Raw genomic sequence first — 18,407 nt, 5'->3', positions numbered from 1 at the left:
GAACTCCGCAAGGGGTGAGACCAAAAAGCTTTTTTTAAGAATACAAATACAAAGCATGAATAATACCAAGGTTATTTGAGAACTCCTAAAGACATCCATCTAATGAAAGAAAGATGATGCATTTAAAACTGAACGAAAGGAAGTTCTTCTGTGTGTCTTACTAGTTGCTTCAGAGGCAGAGGCAAGGAAACCAGTAACGATCGTTTCAGAGGCAGGTTACTATCTATGCCCTCAACTGATGCTATGGCAATCACTTGGTTTATTGTCAGAAGCAGCAGCTTGCTTTCTTCTCAAGAGTTTGGTTTTGATATGGACTAGCATCACCTGGCTGAATGGCTCGGCATGGTAAGGATCAGTTGACACTGCATGAAATGAAGCAGAATGCTACAAAGGCATTCTCCAAGATTCAAAAAGGAAAAGTAGCGAGCAGTGCAGTGAGTTAGTTTTCATCTCAATGTCATGATTTCTAGTCTCTCGATAACCTACTAGCTATTGTGCCACTTTTGTTTTATACATTAAACACTTTCTTTTTTAATTACACAGAAAATACTATTGTTATTCAAAGCACTGTACACCATGTGCACCACCTTCACATAATATCACAGCTATGTTTAGCTGATCAATTCTCAATTATCAGAGTGTTTAGACACAAACTTGGGAACCATTTGCTTTAAGATGATGGTAAGAAATGTTCTTATAGACCTGAGAGCAAACAGCACTCTGACGTTGTGCAAGTTTGATCATTTTAACCCGACATATGCCTGTCTGACCCTCAATCTCTAGTATAACAATTAAGTTCAAATAAGATCCAAGGTGCTTAAATGTATTAAAATCTATTCTGTTACAACTAAGTTTCCCAGCATTTCTTCACTACATTAACAATTCCTCCATACTTTCAAATGAAGGAAACCTTTGAGTAACTATTACTCAGCCGATCTTCTGAAGGATATTTGCATCTTCTTACTTACTTTGGAGGAGAAATATGGTAGAACAAATCTGCCAAGGTTTTGCTCATCTCTCTGAATGCGTTCAGCAACTAAGAAGCATTCTGCAGAGTAAGAATTAGGAAGATTATCTTACTTTTGCTGCTAACTTGTAACATAGAGATTCTCTTTTGCTTACAGTACATATCTCAGACTAGGTCCGTTGCTGTGATAGAATGAAAAGCGACTGCTAAGCCCTTTTGAATAGCACTACCATAAATCTACTAAAATACCACTTAATTTCATACTGATAAAACAAACTGGCAGATCGAGACAAACACATTCACAGTTGTATGTACACACAGCTACCTGTTTTGTGACTTTCAGTATCTAAACACACTGAAGATGACCTAATCAGACCTGGCACAGTGTAGTTATCCAAAGTTTGTACCATAATACGTAATACACTTCAACTCAGTTAAAAGGCACTGGTTTTTCTCAATAACTGTCTTCGCACAGGCAAATGAGAAGAGATGGAGAACAGAACACTGTCTTCAGAGCATGCATAGGGAATTTACACTAAACACACTGAGCGCAAGACAGAAGAAGGACAAAAAAAAAAAAAGAGTTTAACGATTCTCTTCAAAATATGACTACTGATTTTTTTCCACTTACCCTGCTTGTATTTGCTATCAATGTCAAATAAGACAGCAGTGGTCTTTTTTTTTTCCTTCCTACATCTGATCTGAACAAAGCAGCCATAAATACAGAGGCACTGGAAAGCAGAGTGGGATTTCTACTAGAAATTATTTATAATACCTAATAACACAGGTATGTTACACAGTAAGAAAAAACACAAATATTTTCTTTTTCCATAACAGGTTAAATAAAAATAGCTACAGAGGCTCTAAAAATTCCAACTGAAGACTTCAGTATGGGAAGACAGATTAGATGGAAAGGAATTAAGTATGCCTGTAACTCTGAAAGGATAGAGTCAACTAATATTCCTATTCAAATCTGGGACATAGAGGCACTATGCCTGTAAGTGGAGGACCACCACTGGGAGGCTGCAGCTTAACAGTCACTGAGGAAGCTCACTTTCAGCAGGGAGCTCTGACGACAGCCACCACATTTGTGGTAAAAGAAGCCAGAAGAAAACTGTGTGGGGGAATCTATTCTGTGGCCATGTTTGAAACATGCTTAATACAACAAAGTATTTGAAATGCACATTACTAGAGGGACAGGGAATCTTTGCAGAAGCCTGGTGTTGTCCACCGAGGCAGTACAACTGCTGAGGATGTGTCGTGGCGAGACGGGCAAGCTAAGCAGAGCCCACTGCCGGTCAACCACCGCCAGCTACCCCACCACGGGACTGGCCGAGCTAAGGGGTTTTGGGCCAAACACCTAGAGGCTGCAGGCACTCTCCGGCCTGCTGCTTCCCCTCCCCGTATTCAGCAGGGGAAGAGGGCTACCTTTGCAGGTAAGGATTGGTAAGGTGTAGGCTGGAAATCGGATTGCTACTTCAGCTTTCTGAAGCTGACAACTTAATATGTGAATTTTCAGTTGTGCGATGATTTTTACTGCAGTTTTATTTGACCAACATATTACAATGACTTGTCGAATTAAAAAGGGTCACAATCATAGTAACGCTGAGGCCTGCTTACAGGTTTAGTTACATTACAAGCTGTGGCACTTAAGTTTTGTTAACAGGATATCACAGAGGCAATCATAAGAGTTAAAAAAATAAAGTGAAAATGTATTCGGTTTTGTGTGTTCAGTGATGTGCAACATACTTATGAAATCTGAAACACTAAATTAAGTCATTTTTAAAACTTACAGGACTTTTACACTGTACTTATGATGCTCCTGCTTCTCATTCCATGAAAAGTTACCCACCTCTGATTTAGAGCTTCTTCACTGGCAATGTTTTTAAAGGGATGCATTTTGAGTTTGGGAAATTGTTTCTGAACTAATATATAACCTCATTTTTACCCACCCCCCCAAAAAAACAAAGCTAGTTTGCTAAGATAAACTAAACTAAAATCCAAAACGTGATCCAAACCATCAAGCACTTGTAACACAGCAGAAGGCTGCAAACAGTATTTCGGTGGGCTAACATGCAGTATCAGACAACCACAAACTGTACTTCAGAAACAGTATAAAAGCAGGAGGGACCACAGAGGATCTAAGAAGCAAGAAAATGTATCATCAATTACAAATTATGACACTGTCACCCATCCCATCCTCTTCACTGACTGTACCAAAGGAATAATCTTCTCATAAAACCACTAAGACAGCATTGTTGGTTTTGTTTGGTGTTTTTTTTTTTTTAAAGTCATTTGGGCACACTTCAGTATCTTTCTGATAAATGTACCATGAAATCCACTTTGACCTCATCAGATTTGCAGGGCTATCTAAAAAGAGGGGTCAGTGAAAGACAGTTATATATTTAGATGCTTTATCTGATAGTAATCCCACATCAACTCATCCTATGTATATTTAAAGTAGCAACATAATACTGCCATTTGTTAACATTTCCTCTGCTTTGTGTATGAAAACTCTTGTGTACCGCTGCAGAAATAACAGAGATAACACAGACTAAAGCAACTTGGAATAGCAAATCTAAAATGGCCATAACAGCCAAATATAATTCCACACAACTTTTGCATGAGTCTAGGTTTAATTTGCTTTACAGGACAGTTGGCCAAACAATGACATTTATCATAAAAATATTCTCTCCATTAAGCAAATCTCATTTTTCTTTCCAAAAGACAATTCAATGTATACTCTGAGCGTTCAGTGGCTCATTTTCAAGATCAGCCCATACAGATTTCTCTTAACAAAACAAAGCAATTCAGTTAAAAAATGCAGACCAATGTAATGACATAGTCATATTGCTTTTGGATATGTTAACTTTAAAAACCATGCCAATTTAGCTATTTTTCTTTAGGTTTTATTAGAAAAAAGCAGCAGATCAACATTACAATTCAGAGTCTAATCTAAATATGCACTTGACAATGAAGCACATCTGAATATGAAGTGAAAAAGGATTCCAGAAAACCTTCAGTTTTGCCGATCTCCTGCTACCCAAATCATGTATCTTTTCTTCCGGCTTTCTGATGACCGAAATCAAACAAGGAACACAAGATTTATTGCTATGAAAACAAAATCATAGTACAGTAGTATGAGTCTTGGGCGCTAAGCATATTCTGTCAAGTTAACTTACTAATTTCAAAGTGTACTTAAATCTTTTGTTTGGCCATGAAAGTCCATAAGCTGACTGACCCAAGTATAAACTGAAACGGCAGGTCTGGACAAAAAAAAAAGTTAGACAGCATGTTAACCTCCAGTTTTCAGACAGTAATAGAAAGATACAATTCCAACAACCAAGAAATTAAAATAAAAAAAAAAATGAAAAAAGTTGATCTGACATTCAAGAGCTAAGTTTATTCTTATGCTCATTTTGCTTGTGCCCAAAATTATTTTAGACCCACCAGGAAAAAAAAAAAGTACTTATGGACTATCACACAACTGAAAAAGAGAAACAATTGCCTTTTGACTTGGTTATTTTCCCCCACTGAGGTATAAAATCTACATATAAATTTGATACTTCACTATAACAAATTGTACTTTTCATAGTTCTGATTTAGTTTCCATTAAACCCTGTTTACTTTTTGTTTTTAAACCACAGAATTCTTATTTCATGTTACTGAATCTGGTTTCCAGCTCTCTCTCTCATTTATTTGTGGATCTATATTTAGTAGTCTGGTTACCACTGCTAACCAGAAAAAAAAATTCTTGGAACTTTCTCCTTTACAACAGCACTTTCAGCAGAGGTTACTGATGTGCAAGCAAACTATGACGATATGCAGCTCTTCAGAGAGACTATTTCATTGATTATGTTTCCACTGTCCAAACGTTCTCTAAATTATTTGCTGGAAGAAACTCTTTTGATCTTGTAAACATCATCAGTGGGCGCAGTTTCACTAGTATGTGTGGTAGTTTCACATCCTTGTACAGGAAGGCTGGTTCACAGCTGCTGAGAAGCTGCAGGAGTTCTAACAGCTGATGAACTGTGGATTCTGCCGAGCAGAAGTTTCTTCTGTTGCTACTTAACAGTGTAGCCAAAGTATCAGCCGAGGTAGCCCAGTCAATCCTTGCTTTTCTTTAGAACCTCTCAGAATATTTCTGGAAGGGTGACATTGCGAAGCAGCCACTGCTGGGAGCGCCTGCCATTGCAGTCTCTGATGCTGGGTACCTGGCTGTCCTCTTCGGTGGCTTTGTCCAGGCACTGGTTACTGTTCACATGCAACAGGGTTAGTTTCTTGAAGACAAAATAAAAAGAAATTAGTTCTACAAAAATCACCAGGCATAAGCTAACTAAAAAGTTTCTAGTGGCCATTAAAATTCTTCCATAGGTAAGTAACTAGACAAGACCCTGTGGTTACTGACTCCAGATTCCAATCCTAAAGAATACTGAAATACGCTATTTGATGTTGTAAATACTAAAAACATTGCTTCATGAAAAACAGAACAGTCTGAACTTTTAAATCACGTTCTTCATCAAACAATATCCACCATTCTTTAAATAGGACTATACAGCTAGGGATCTTTGAGGAGTTAGAAATTAAAGTTTGGTAAGCTCTACAACTTCAATTATTAGTTATAATAGTAGTTTTGATCAAATCAGAACGAACACACTGAATAGGTATTCAAAAGTACGCTTTTTTCTCACTTAGGGACACAAAACTGACCTTACACTATGTTCTTTTAGTACTATGTTCTTTTTAAAAAAAGATGTGTACAAATTCACATACGTATATATCTTTTCCAATACCTACTAATCTTACTTATGCAATCTTCCTTACACTACTCCGTCTACCTCAGCACTATACTCATGGAGAAGAGATCTTCGGAAGTTGCATTTCTTGCCACTGTACTACGGATACTCATCAGTGCATCAACATGTCTATGGTACTGACTGGCATTACTATCAGTATTTCTTCTCTCACTCAGCAGCACAACGAGGACGCTGGTCTGCCTGAAAAGTGGCAGAACAGGCAGGCCTTATGTGCACAAGCAGCAAAGGATAAAAAAACCCAAACAAACAACCAAAAACCCCGAGCACATCGATTTCCTGCACTCATACAGCAGCTGGAGAATGAAGAAGGGAGCTGGAACAGACTTAAGTAGACAAATAACTAACTCAAAGCTTCCCCCACCCACCCTTTCTTTTTCCTTCCTGGTAGACATTAAGGGAAAGGGGCTTCTTATATGCCTCCTGAACAGAGACAGAAGGAAAAAAAACTACAGAAAAATCACCCAACTATGTGGGCAGGAGTTCTTGCTAAGTATTCTCTAACTTATTTTTGTGCTTTATTAGACAGCTTTCAGTAAAGTTCTGAAGATTATACCTAGATTTTCCATTGACAGAATGAAGAGAAAACACACGTACAATCAAACTTATGGCTGAGGATCGACACAGGCAAAGTCTGTTTTACAGTCTGTGGCAATCATTGCAAGACAGAGTATTGCAATCAGGTGTCTAAAGATGCAACATTCTTACCATTGATAAGGTAGAAACAAAATAAAAAGCACTTGTTGTTTGGTGAATCACTGCACGTAGTAATACTACTCATCTTATTTACTGAAGTCAGGTAAACTAGCTACATAAAACCCAAGAATGAATGGTTCCCAAGACTCAAATTTAATCATTTCAATTAACATTTAATCCTGAAAGCCTTCAACAGCTTTCTTCAGTCTCCTATCAGCAGTTGCGAGCAATGTGCAGAAATCCTAGTAGAGATCCACTGTCCTCCACATTAACTGCCATCCTAATAAAAAAATCATCATTCATATGTATTTCCTTTCAGTCTTAAAGGCTGTAGGTTTCACTAACACCTCAGCTACTAAAAACTATAGTAAGTCTATTTAGTTAGAAATACCCACTTTTTTTTTTTTTTTAAATCAGTGAAATGACTTTTTAGTAGCTAAATATCTACATGTTCTCTTTATAAAATAGTCATATCATGATTATACTGGCAAGATTCTTCCTCCACAATTTGTCTTTCAACTTTCTTTTGCAATAGCTGATTTTAGATTAACAAGCTTGAGAACTATTTTTTTCTAACTAGCCATGCCATAAGTCAGAGTTCTTCACTGCACTACTCAATCACAAAATTGTTTTGCAAATCAAATTATTGATGAATGGATCAACGGTCAATGATTTCTAGATCTGGCAGTTCAACATATGAACTTCAAAATAAATTTGAATATTATGTACAAGAAAGAGAATGATTAAAATAAAGCCATTTTAAGCATCTCTGTCTTAAACATACCACAATTAGAAATGTAAACTCTTCCTTATAATTTTGGGATGCTGATTTTTTAATTAGAAAAGTATTTCCTTTTAACCTTGTGCAAGATAAGACACCAGCTGCTGAATTTGTCACAAGATCGTTAGCATTATCTTTTACTGGTCCAGTAAAATGGACTGGAATTTACCTGGAATACTTTTCCATTGTTGATCTCATCATAACACAACGCTACACTAGCAGACTATCTTTCTCCAGAAGATCCAAAAGCACATTGAAAATACTCTTTTAAAAGTTCCCCCAAAACTCACCAGGTAATTAAATCAATACAGATGCCCACTGAGTGACTATACCATGGATTAATAACGGAGGGAACATAATCCTGACTTTGTTTCCTGTTTTGTCTGTCAAACAGTGGTCCCAACCTGGAATATGTTGCTTTGTAGGCTCACGTAAAAACCCAAGTTGACTTGTGACATTAAAATGAGACATTAGAAGACTTACCACTGGATCATATTCCCAAAGCTGATTTCCTTTTAGATGGTGGCATTTGAGCATCGTTACTGGGCCATTAAGTTTTGATACATCTAAACACAAATCATCTGTTCGAATCTCTTTGTTGGCAGTATATGAGAAAACCTAGACAGAAAAAGAATGAGAGGAACTGAAAAAAAAAAAAGTTCAACTAAAATATTCCTGGGGCAGGGGAAAGGGGAACATTTGTGCATTACTTCATTAATATCCACCAAAACTTTTTTTTCTTTTCCCTTCAGCATGTTTAGGAAGATTTATTTATTTTTTTTAGGGAATAAATATAAACACTATATGAACAAGCTCTTCAGTCAAAATTGACTTTTTTTTGAATTGCAGACTGCTTCCTGCATAGAAACAGGAGGATCCCCAACACAGGTAATCTCTGTGTATTGGAAAACAAGTCATCAATAATTATTAACAAAGTAGAACAAAAAAACAGATGTAAAATAAATTCCAGAACTGACACCCAGAAAAACGTACATTAAAAACAGCATTTCAGGTACAGGCAGGGTTTTTTTAAAGTTACCATGCCAATCATGACGTCTAACCAGAAGACAGTTCCAGAGAACCTACAGGAGGTGAAGTCTAGCTTATAGTGGTTTCCTCCTCCCCTCATTTCATTTTTTACTTGAAGGTTAATCTAAAACCTATTGCAATCTGGCCTCAAAAACCTACAAGTGACAAGCCACCAACGAATCTTCTCATGCATTTCCTCTTACAGGCATCTTTTTCAATGAGGGTTTCCTAAACTTTACAACTAAAGTATATTTTAAAGATAACTATTGAAAGAAGTGAAGAATTGTCCTGATGAGAAGTAGTGTTCCAAATAATTCAATACATTAAGATCATTTAAAAAAAAAATTGTCACCTGATTGCCACCCATTCCATGGCAGTTAAAGATTCCAACTTTCTCGTTTTCTTTTCTTGCCATGTTATCCAGACATTGATTTGTCTCCACATTTCTTATCTGGGAGTGAAAAAGAGCACATCACCAAAGGCTGTTATTTTTAGAAGAGAACTAGGTCCATATCAAACCACACCGGCATCAGTTCTCTCTGCTATACACCAGAGGTTATGTGAATGAAATGTAAAATATCGGAACTGTACTACAATGAGAGGCCACTGTCCAAGACTCAAACTCCCAAGCAAGTGTTCAAGCTACCAGGTTACAGAACCATGTTTGTTTCTTTGCTTTCTTTTGGGGATCTTTCCATCTTGGGGACTTTTTGCTCAAAGACTCGGCTACAACAGAATGGACACAACTGAGTCTCCAGCCCAAAACCTTTAGAATTTTTAAAGCACTCTCCTAGGCACGGTGGGTTTAATTCCCTTTGAAATCACAGGTGACTGGGTTCAATTTCCTCACTTCTTGAGTTACAGCCTTAATCCCTGTATTACTATATAGTAAGCAGGTATGAATATCAAGTCTCCTGATAGTCATGCAGCAGCGCGAATGCCTGCTCCATTTTGTTAAAAGCATTTATTTTAAAAACAAACAGCACAAAATCACCCTACAACAGGCCCAATATTTGGCTCAACGTGACTTGTAGGGGAGAGTAGGTGCCTACTTATTTAGGTCGGCATCATCTGTACTACCTCTACAGTCACTTAAACTTTTAAAGAAGAAATAGAGAAATGCTCAGCAAAGCTTAGGGATCACTGAAATTTGCTGGTCATTGGCAAGGGTTCTAGGGGTAAAGTTCAGAGCAGTTTTCAGGCAAAGTCCTTGTTTGACCTCGTCTAGTTTTTTAAGCAAAACTCTGCTCGCACTCTACATAGAGAACATTATACAGAAAGTTATCCGTAACTATACATTTCTGACGAAATATTTCTAAAGCCCTTCTATGTGACATTTAGTACTGTAGTAAAAAAGGGAAAACATTCAAATTACAGTACTGTACACCAAAGTTCAGTTTTCTGCCCCACTGAGAAGCCAGATGTATCATTTTACAGATGACAGGAACGTAGGTGCAAAATACTTGAACTTTGCTGGAGATAACCTGTTTGCACTATCAGTTCAGAATACAAACACCTTACTGCACAATGTACTTTACATAGGGTTGATAAACGTGTAGGATAAAATCTTACCTCTCCCAGAGAAAAGTAATGGCGTGGAATTTGGGAATCAGGATAAACATTCTCCAGGTACCAGGAGAAAGGCTTGCACTGGAGCTTGCGTCTTAGTCCAAGTCGTGACGATATGTCCCCATAATCAACTTTAGTAACTCCTGTAGAAACAAAGAAAGTTTTATTGAATGGCTGCTAATAAACATATATAATTCCACTTAATACAAAAATCATCAGTATAATACACTGCTTGCATGAAAGACTTTCTCTTTAGAAAGTCATCTCTACACAAAGAAATGATTTTTTTTTAATATAGCATTATGCTGTTTATATTCTCTGAGAGTACACGTCAGTCACTACCTGTGACTTCTTTTTCCAGATAATTATACAAAAGATGGAATCACTACATCTATGCTACACATGGTAATTTCTTACTTGTGGTTTGTGAAACAATTTGAATGCAGTTGCTTACTAAGTTATCAGAGGAGAAAGGCTGAAACCGTTATAGTCACTGTTGCCATTCTACCCCCAGTGGCAACTGGGGTGCATATCTATGCAGCATAACACAGCAGTCTCCTTTTGTGGAGCAAGCAGAATTCCATTTTAATTTAACTCTGTAAGCCAGGTACCACCTGCTGGACCCTTCATCATCTATCTAACTGCACAAAGAAACAGTCAGAAAGCAGCCTTCATACAGGGAACTAATCCTTTAATAATTCAGTATTTGTTCAATATAACTGCAGCATTTGCAGGAAGTACATTCACCATTAGGACTGCTATCATTTTTTGTGGTATTCTGTTTGCCTTTTCTCCTTTACTCCTCATTTATCAAAGTGCTCATTCTTCCTGTATCTTCCCACTCCTTTATTGTTGTTTTAATTCCTTCTGAAAATTAATTTGTGCAAGTCCCATCTGCAGATCGGTTGAGGAAGGTATGCATGACCAGTAGATATTTTTGCCTCACCAGAATTAAGCACTATTGTCATTAATATTCCAATAGTATTAATTAATTAAGGGTAGGATAATTTCTAGTTTTCAGGCATCACGTTCTTTTTGTATTTTCCACACTACACTCCATACCACACGGGCCAAAAGTAATACACTACAAAAAAACCCAAACCAAACAAAAACCCAAACCAAAAAAAGAACAAAAACAAGTCCTAGCAATTTAAATTCCCCTCATTGACCATAAATATGGCTCAGCTGGCCACCACACTATAGACCTCCAGCTGCATACATTTGTCAGAAATCCCTCCACTTAGAGGACTGTGAATTACCTCTAAAATTGTTGACCTTTTGAAACAGTTTGAGATATTTCTAAGTTGGCATACTGCGTTATTAAATCGACCTGCCAGCAGATGGTGTATTTCTACTCTATTAAGACAGATAACTGCATAATTTCAGCTAAATGTTTGTAACTATCAATAAAAACATTAGTAATTTCAATATTCCAGAAAGAAAAAATGCTAGCCAGGCTTTTAGGCTTTTAAAAAAACAAAGCAAACAAACACTCACACACAACAAAAAACCACAAACCCTAAAGACTTTTTAACAAAGATGCCAGAGAACTATACTGGCAAGGGAATGAAAGCAAAGGAAAGCTTGTTTTCTAATGCAGTTTTGAATCGTGTGAACGAAATTTAAAAATCTCTTAGAACAGAATCCCAGAAACCTTCAGCCTGGCCTTTCCAGTCACGAAATAAATCCAAACCCAAAAAACACAAGACAAAAAAAAATACCAACAAAACACTGCCCTATTTTCACCAAAGCAAGTATTTGCTCTACACCAAAAGGAGCATCCTCTCAAAAGATGATGAAGAAGGGAAAGACCGTACCAACCACAGCTAAGTATGGAGTTCTTCATTTTTCAGTGATGAAAAAGCAGCTGGTGGATGAAAGAGTTATTATGCCATCCACACAAAAACCTTACGATACTCAAAACTCGTTCATCAGAGTTTGCTACACTGACCGTCAGCAAACACCACTGTTAAGGCTTTGTCACATCACTGAATGGCAATAAGAATTAAAGTCACAACCATGAAGAATTAAAGGCAAATTGATGCTTAATAGCATACAACTGTACTGTTTCTTAAGGTAGTTTTAAATGTCACCATGTAGAAAGAAAAGTGCCAGATGATTTTCCCTCCGTTACAATGAAATAAAAGGTGTGTATTATATTCCATTTAACCATTTTTAGTCTGGTACCTTATCTATATTACTCAAAACTAGCTTGAGTGTTCCTATACATTTGTACTATACAGTGCAGCGGCAGTTACTTATGGGTAACAGTTCTTTTGGGGAAAAAAATTGAAACAAACTAGGAAAACTGCAAAATATAAAAGCATATCAAAAATTAAGTACATGTCTAAATCACTATTCCCTCCACAGACTGGTAAAATTTATATACACACACAACAGTGACATATACCTTCCAGTGTTTTTGTACTTTAAAGGCTCAGCTTAAAAAACAAAACAAAAAACAAACCACAAAACAAGAATTAGATCAAGACTTCCTCCCAGGAGACAATTATGCCAGACTCTACAGGTATGTGCATCGTGAGAAAGACAATCATGTCCATTAGTTGTTCTTTCAAATATTTGGGTTTAGTTCATTAAAAAAAAAAAAAAATCAGAAATATTATTTAACAGTACGTGCTACTGTTGTCTTTACTTGACCATGACATATATATTTCCCCCCCTCCTTTTTTTAAAAGCCTGGACCTCCCTTATGATTCTATTTGTCACACAGCTTGCTGCTTGCTGTGGGACAATCCCATGCTTTTTGTCACACATATGCTTAAAGATGTACTCAAAAATATCGATAAGGCAAAAAACCCCACATCAAATCATCCAATCACACCATCACCAGTTCTTTTCTACAAATGTAAGATTCATCTCACCACTTGCTTGTGCTGTCACTATTCTTGAAGAAGTTTGATATGCAGTACCAGACTACTCTGATTAGTAACATATAATGGTCTTTCCTTACACCTTTACAAAAACATACATATAGTGATGTCTATCAGTAGAACACTACTTCTGCAGTTTAATTTTCTTTGCCACCTTATATTTAAGCTTCCTATCAGCTGTGTTGCAACAGTTCTGCCATCCTCAAAACTTCAAGAGCTGAAGACTTGCTTGCCAAGTTCAATGTGTGGCAATATGTTTATGCTAAACTGCTTTGAAAAAAAAAGCATGATGTTTTTGTCATGATTATAAATTGCTCAATCATTAGCAAAAGCACAGCGTGAAAACTGTTTCGTCTAAAACTAGTCTTCTGTTAAAAATTATAGAACTTGTTTTTATTTAGTATTATGAAACTCGATAAGCAATAATCATTTAAAACCAATTTGAATAGCTACATTATTTGCATTCCTAATTAATGTTAATAGGGAATACTAGCTGAAAACAAGAACACGTGGAATCACTCAGCACATATTTTGAACGCAGGCTTAGCTACATTGCAAAATGTGGACTCAGTTCCTTCTCTGTCCTCCCTATCAACCATAAATAAAAACGTTATCCATCTCAGTCTACGTACTGAACCTTGACTTACTGTGCTTGCTTAGAGAGAAGTGCATGCAGCGATTAGAAACTAGGCCTACTGATCCAGTTTTCAGGATAACATGTCTGTCTATGTCTAGATGGTTCTTGCTCAGGTAATTCTGCAACACTGTCTTTTCAGGCCTTCTGCTTGTCCACTTAGCCCCAGTGCAATGGAAAATACCTTCTGGGTGAAACTTTTGGTCAAGAATAAAATTAATTTCCATACGAGCTAGACAAGGCTCTACCCAAGCTCATCGGAGCTGCTGTTGGGGATGCCTTCAGCTCACCCGCTGGGATGTGAGAGGCTGCTGAATGACAAGGATGCACGCTAGACAAGGAGCAGGGAGGCGCATGTAGGAGCTGGAACTCAGACTCACATGCAGCACAGGGAAACCACACGGTCTGAAAATATCCATGCTTCACCTTTAGATTAAGGATACCAACAAATTCTACAACTGTCAGTTTATCATTAACTAGTAGTTAGGAGAAGGTTAGGGGGAGGTAGCTGCGGTAAGCCAGGCTAATGATTTGCAGCTGCTGCTGTGGAGCTTTCCCTTGCTCAGCTTTGGATTCCCGCTGCACCTCCTGTGCTGACACAGGTGCTAACTTAACCAGTAGAGCGCCAGCCCACAGGGCAACTAATCCTGACAAGTTCAGCAAGTCAAATCGGTTGACATATATGAACAACCAAGTGAAGGGAGGTGAAGCCCTATCACCTGCCATGAAAAGCAAGGCACTCTCCTCACAGCAAGCTGTTAGACTGACATCGCCATCTCATGAAGCCTCACCTTGGACTACCCAGTCCTCGTATTTTAGATTGGAGAAAGTGATGAAAGGCCAACACTAGAAATCACAAAGAAGTGGCAGAGTCTGCAGAACAAGCCGACCAGAGCCAGGAATCAGACTATTCACCTGCACATACTGGATCTGTTTTCTGAAAACCTAAGAGGAAATGGCCTGGAAAACAGCGCCCTGCTGTAACACATGACTGTGAGGAAAACTGTCGGCTAATGAGGAAAGACTACAGCTAGTGCCATTGCTGCCATGGAGAATAGCTGTTGAGTGCAGTAAGATAGGCTTGATTTTGGCTGAGCAGCAGCTGCTGCAACCCCTTCCTGCCCAACCTCCATCTGTACCTAACTACTTCTAAGCAGAGAGATGGCTTCTAAAATGCATGAAAGCTTAAAACAGACAAGTAACAATTTCTAGCAGGCTGTACTTATTAAAGAAAAAAGGATTACGGGCTTACTTTTCAAGAGGGCAGCCTTCCATTTAACTAGACTACATCAATAATAAAAAGTCTCTTGAGTTCCTATCATTCAAGCAGTAAGCCTTTTTTTTTCCCAGACAACACAGATTACTTGAAGTGGGGAAGCTACCTGAGAATCTTAGGTTTGCTTTCCTGGACCAATCCCTCTGTGATTCACTATCTTAAGGGAGCAGAAGAGAAAGGATATAAAGGAGGAAACAAATTTATCGTTAGCTAGGCTCAATGATGCCTGTCAGTATATTACCTCCTTCAAAATCCGATTTTCTCATCCATGTCAACTGATGAGGAAAAAAAACCTGGGTGCACAGAGGATTGCCTGTTTTCCTTGCTCATCTGCACACAGGCTTGCAAACCAGCATCAGCTTAAAAATTCTCACCTCGCTCCTTTCAAAAACTCGTGACACTGTCATGGTAATATTTAAAGTACACATTGTACTAGCAAAGAGTATTCTCTCAGCCCCACCTTAGATTAAAGGTGAAGCATGGATATTTTCAGACCGTGTGGTTTCCCTGTGCTGCATGTGAGTCTGAGTTCCAGCTCCTACATGTGCCTCCCTGCTCCTTGTCTAGCGTGCATCCTTGTCAGAGGGTCATTACACCAGCATTCTGCAAGAACTAAACATTTAAATTTTTATGTTAGAAGGATACCTGGAAAAGCAGGGTATGGCTAAATGAGCCAATGCAGCAGAGATCCACCGAGTTCCTGAGACAACTATTGGCCAGAAAGACTTACTGAAATTTACACTGATGTTATTTGCTGTCAACAGGAAAAATCAGGGTCTGCAACACTCAGGTAAGATTGGAGATACTAGAATAACAACAGTAAGGTGTTTGTGAACTTCCCAAAATAGTAATCCTTTCTAGTTAATACCTACTGGCTCCCACAATTTACATGGATTTGGGGGGTGAGAGGCATGCGTGGCACTGAGTACATTTATGTATTCATTCTCTAAACAATAGGTATTACATCATAGCTAAGAATGAACCACAGTACTAACCACTCTCTTCACAGCCCCAGGCAACAAACCAATTTCAGAATAACGCAACTTATTCAGGTACTATATGATCCTATTCTCGAAACACTTGGAAATTCTAGTATCAAACTTTAGTGCAGTGTCAGTACGGATATAGGTACACAAATGAGATCGTGTGCTAGGGGGCAGGTGCAGATGCTCTAAGAGGAGCTCGGCGAGAACACACCCCTATCCACCGATCATTCAGGCTATTAACATACAAGCTATGCAGACATGCATCTTTTGAAAGGAAAGAAAATATACAGTGCAGTTATAGATAATTGCTTAAGTTACTTTCACAATTTCAAAATTTTTACTGTATTCTATTTTAAATTAAATTCTTTCATCCCTTTTCTCCAACAGGAGAATGCACGCATATTCCACAATACTGCAAAGCTATGAAAGAAAGTCCTATCAAAACAACAATCCTACAAAATTCAGTGTAACTCCTTTTGTAGCTACAGTTACCACATGAAATGGAAGGACTATAGAGATTATATGTGACATAACAGAGCCTTATCATGGTGTTCAGTAACTTACATTTGTTTTTAAGAATTAGGTTATTTTTATAGTTAGGTGTTCCAGCTACTTAGTACATTTTAAAACCTAGCTTGACATGTATGCATAAAAACAATCTTAACCAAAAATGATTGCACCTATTTATATACAACTTTTCTGAATGATATATCTATATATGTCATGTTTGAACCCATAATGCTTCATTAACAACAACACAGGGCAGTAACCATAAGCTGTTAGTTTCTGATTTCACCTAACAAGCTTTGAGTAGTAGCAAGAATTTTTTTTTTTTAATTAAAAAATCCTACACAGTCTTATTTGAATAATGCGTTCTCTTAAGACAAAAACCCACCATAAATCCGCACACTCACTTGTTCTCACAAGTATTCTTGAAACCTGCAATCTAAAATCTGACACTGTTCAGATTCATACTACCTTGTATTACAGCTTTTAAATTTCAATACTAACGCAGGTTTAATAAGCAAGTCGTAAGGAAATACTAGTTTTAAAGATATGTCTTTGGAAAAGCAGATGTGGCATATAGAACTACCACTCACTATTTAAAGTCGAATGTCTCTAACGTCTCAAGTATTTAAAGAGGATGTCTATTGCTACCCAAAGTTTGTGTGTCTCTGTTTTTTTAAACAACAACAAAAATATCCTGTAATGGAAAGTAATAATGCAGTATTTCCCGGGCTTCCTTTCTTTTCCTGATTTTTTTTTTTCCAGAAAGTTTGAGTTCGTAGGAAATTTGCTCTCATATTTTACATCCTCTTGTTTTGTTAACATCCACTTTAAGAAACATAATAAATATCATCACAGTCAAGTATATTGGCAACTTGCACCTATACTCTGGATAGTGAAGTGCAAACTTCAAAAACCAAGCCAGAAGATGTTAACTTTTGCCACTCCTGCTACAGGGTTTCACTTAAATCACTTCTGATCTATTCAACCTGGAACGCCTACAACACAGAAGCCAGAGGCCAAACTCCAGCACATTAGGAGATGTATTTGGATGGCTAGTTTTCAGCACTACGGTTCAGCTGTTTGACGTTCCATTAATTCTATTGCACAGGAAGCTCATTCATAAATCATGTGCATGTTTAAAAAAAAAAGAAAAGATTTCAGGGTACATCTCTGGCTAACAAAATTATTTTTCAATTAAGACCTTTCATTTTGTACATCTTACGTGAGCTTTGTCTTACGAACTTCAAAGCAATAACATTTTTATTTAAATAACTCATGTTCTTTCCCAGTAGTAATAACATTTTAATTCTTAATAGGTATTTCTCATAACCGAAGACCTGCTCACCTGGGGAAATGATATAAAAAAAGTTTTTGAATTCATCCATCCAGACTTCTGCAAGCCGCCTGTTATTTTTGTTGATTATCTGCCCTGTACCTCCTGGAAAAGTGTATGGTGTTGCTTTTCTGAACACATGCCCGACATGTGAACAAGTTACAATTTCCAAAGTGCCACCACACTGCCAAATCTGAAAGTGATAGAACAATTATTGCATAGCTTCAAGTCGTTAAAAAAAAGTTTAAAAATGTTAATCACTTGCTTCTGTTCAAGTTAGAGAAACGATATTAGTTGAGGTCTAGAACAAATACATACTGCATGGAAGAGAAATGTATGCCTGTTTCCTGCTCAACAGATAAAGATGCTCACAAGCCTGAGTAAGGTAGCATAAGAAAGAGCACATCAGGCCTCCCAGCAATAATGCATCAACAAGAGACTACTTTAGAGAACTGGGCAAGCTGACAGCGAAGGAAGGAAAAGGCTCACATGAATCACAGGGAAGTAACAGGTGGTGATCTGTCCAAAAAAGTCCACTATAAAATAGAATCTCCATGTAGAAAACCCCATTCACCTCCCAAATGAGGTTTCTGAAAATATTTTCAATTTTATTTTGGACCTCTAAAAATGGCAGATTCAGAAAGCTGAACTACTTCAGAAGTATCCACTTATATACTCTGAGCTAATAAGTAAAACAAAAGGAAATAGTGTTATTTGGTAGGAATGAAAGCGAGTACAGTGCTGGTTAGGTCCACATCCAAATGAACACATGCAATCATTGAGTTAGAAAACAGCAAGAAGAGAGAGTTTGTAACAGAGGTGCTCACATTTCACTGATACATTAAACCATACACTGATGACATCAGCCTTAACTTACGCTCCCCGATTAGCTTTTCTAACTGAACTCCTTTTAACACACAT

At 37.6% G+C, this 18,407-nt stretch overlaps 1 protein-coding gene across 1 annotated transcript in view; it reads right to left on the bottom strand.

Annotated features, from left to right (window-relative positions):
* Window positions 1-3,375: 3,375 nt before the first annotated feature.
* GALNT1 (polypeptide N-acetylgalactosaminyltransferase 1) overlaps window positions 3,376-18,407 on the bottom strand; it is a 66,885-nt gene continuing 51,853 nt past the window's right edge. The window contains exons 9-13 of the mRNA XM_009330444.1: window positions 17,499-17,679; window positions 9,860-9,999; window positions 8,640-8,738; window positions 7,742-7,876; window positions 3,376-5,247 (exon numbers count right to left, since the gene is read on the bottom strand). Of these exons, the coding sequence (XP_009328719.1) occupies window positions 5,101-5,247; window positions 7,742-7,876; window positions 8,640-8,738; window positions 9,860-9,999; window positions 17,499-17,679 (702 nt within the window). The 3' untranslated portion in view covers window positions 3,376-5,100. The remainder of the gene's footprint in view (window positions 5,248-7,741; window positions 7,877-8,639; window positions 8,739-9,859; window positions 10,000-17,498; window positions 17,680-18,407) is intronic.

This window comes from Pygoscelis adeliae, unplaced genomic scaffold (assembly GCF_000699105.1).
Source record: "Pygoscelis adeliae isolate BGI_AS28 unplaced genomic scaffold, ASM69910v1 Scaffold78, whole genome shotgun sequence".
NCBI classification, from domain to species: Eukaryota; Metazoa; Chordata; class Aves; order Sphenisciformes; family Spheniscidae; genus Pygoscelis; species Pygoscelis adeliae.
This window is presented reverse-complemented; position numbering and strand designations above follow the sequence as displayed.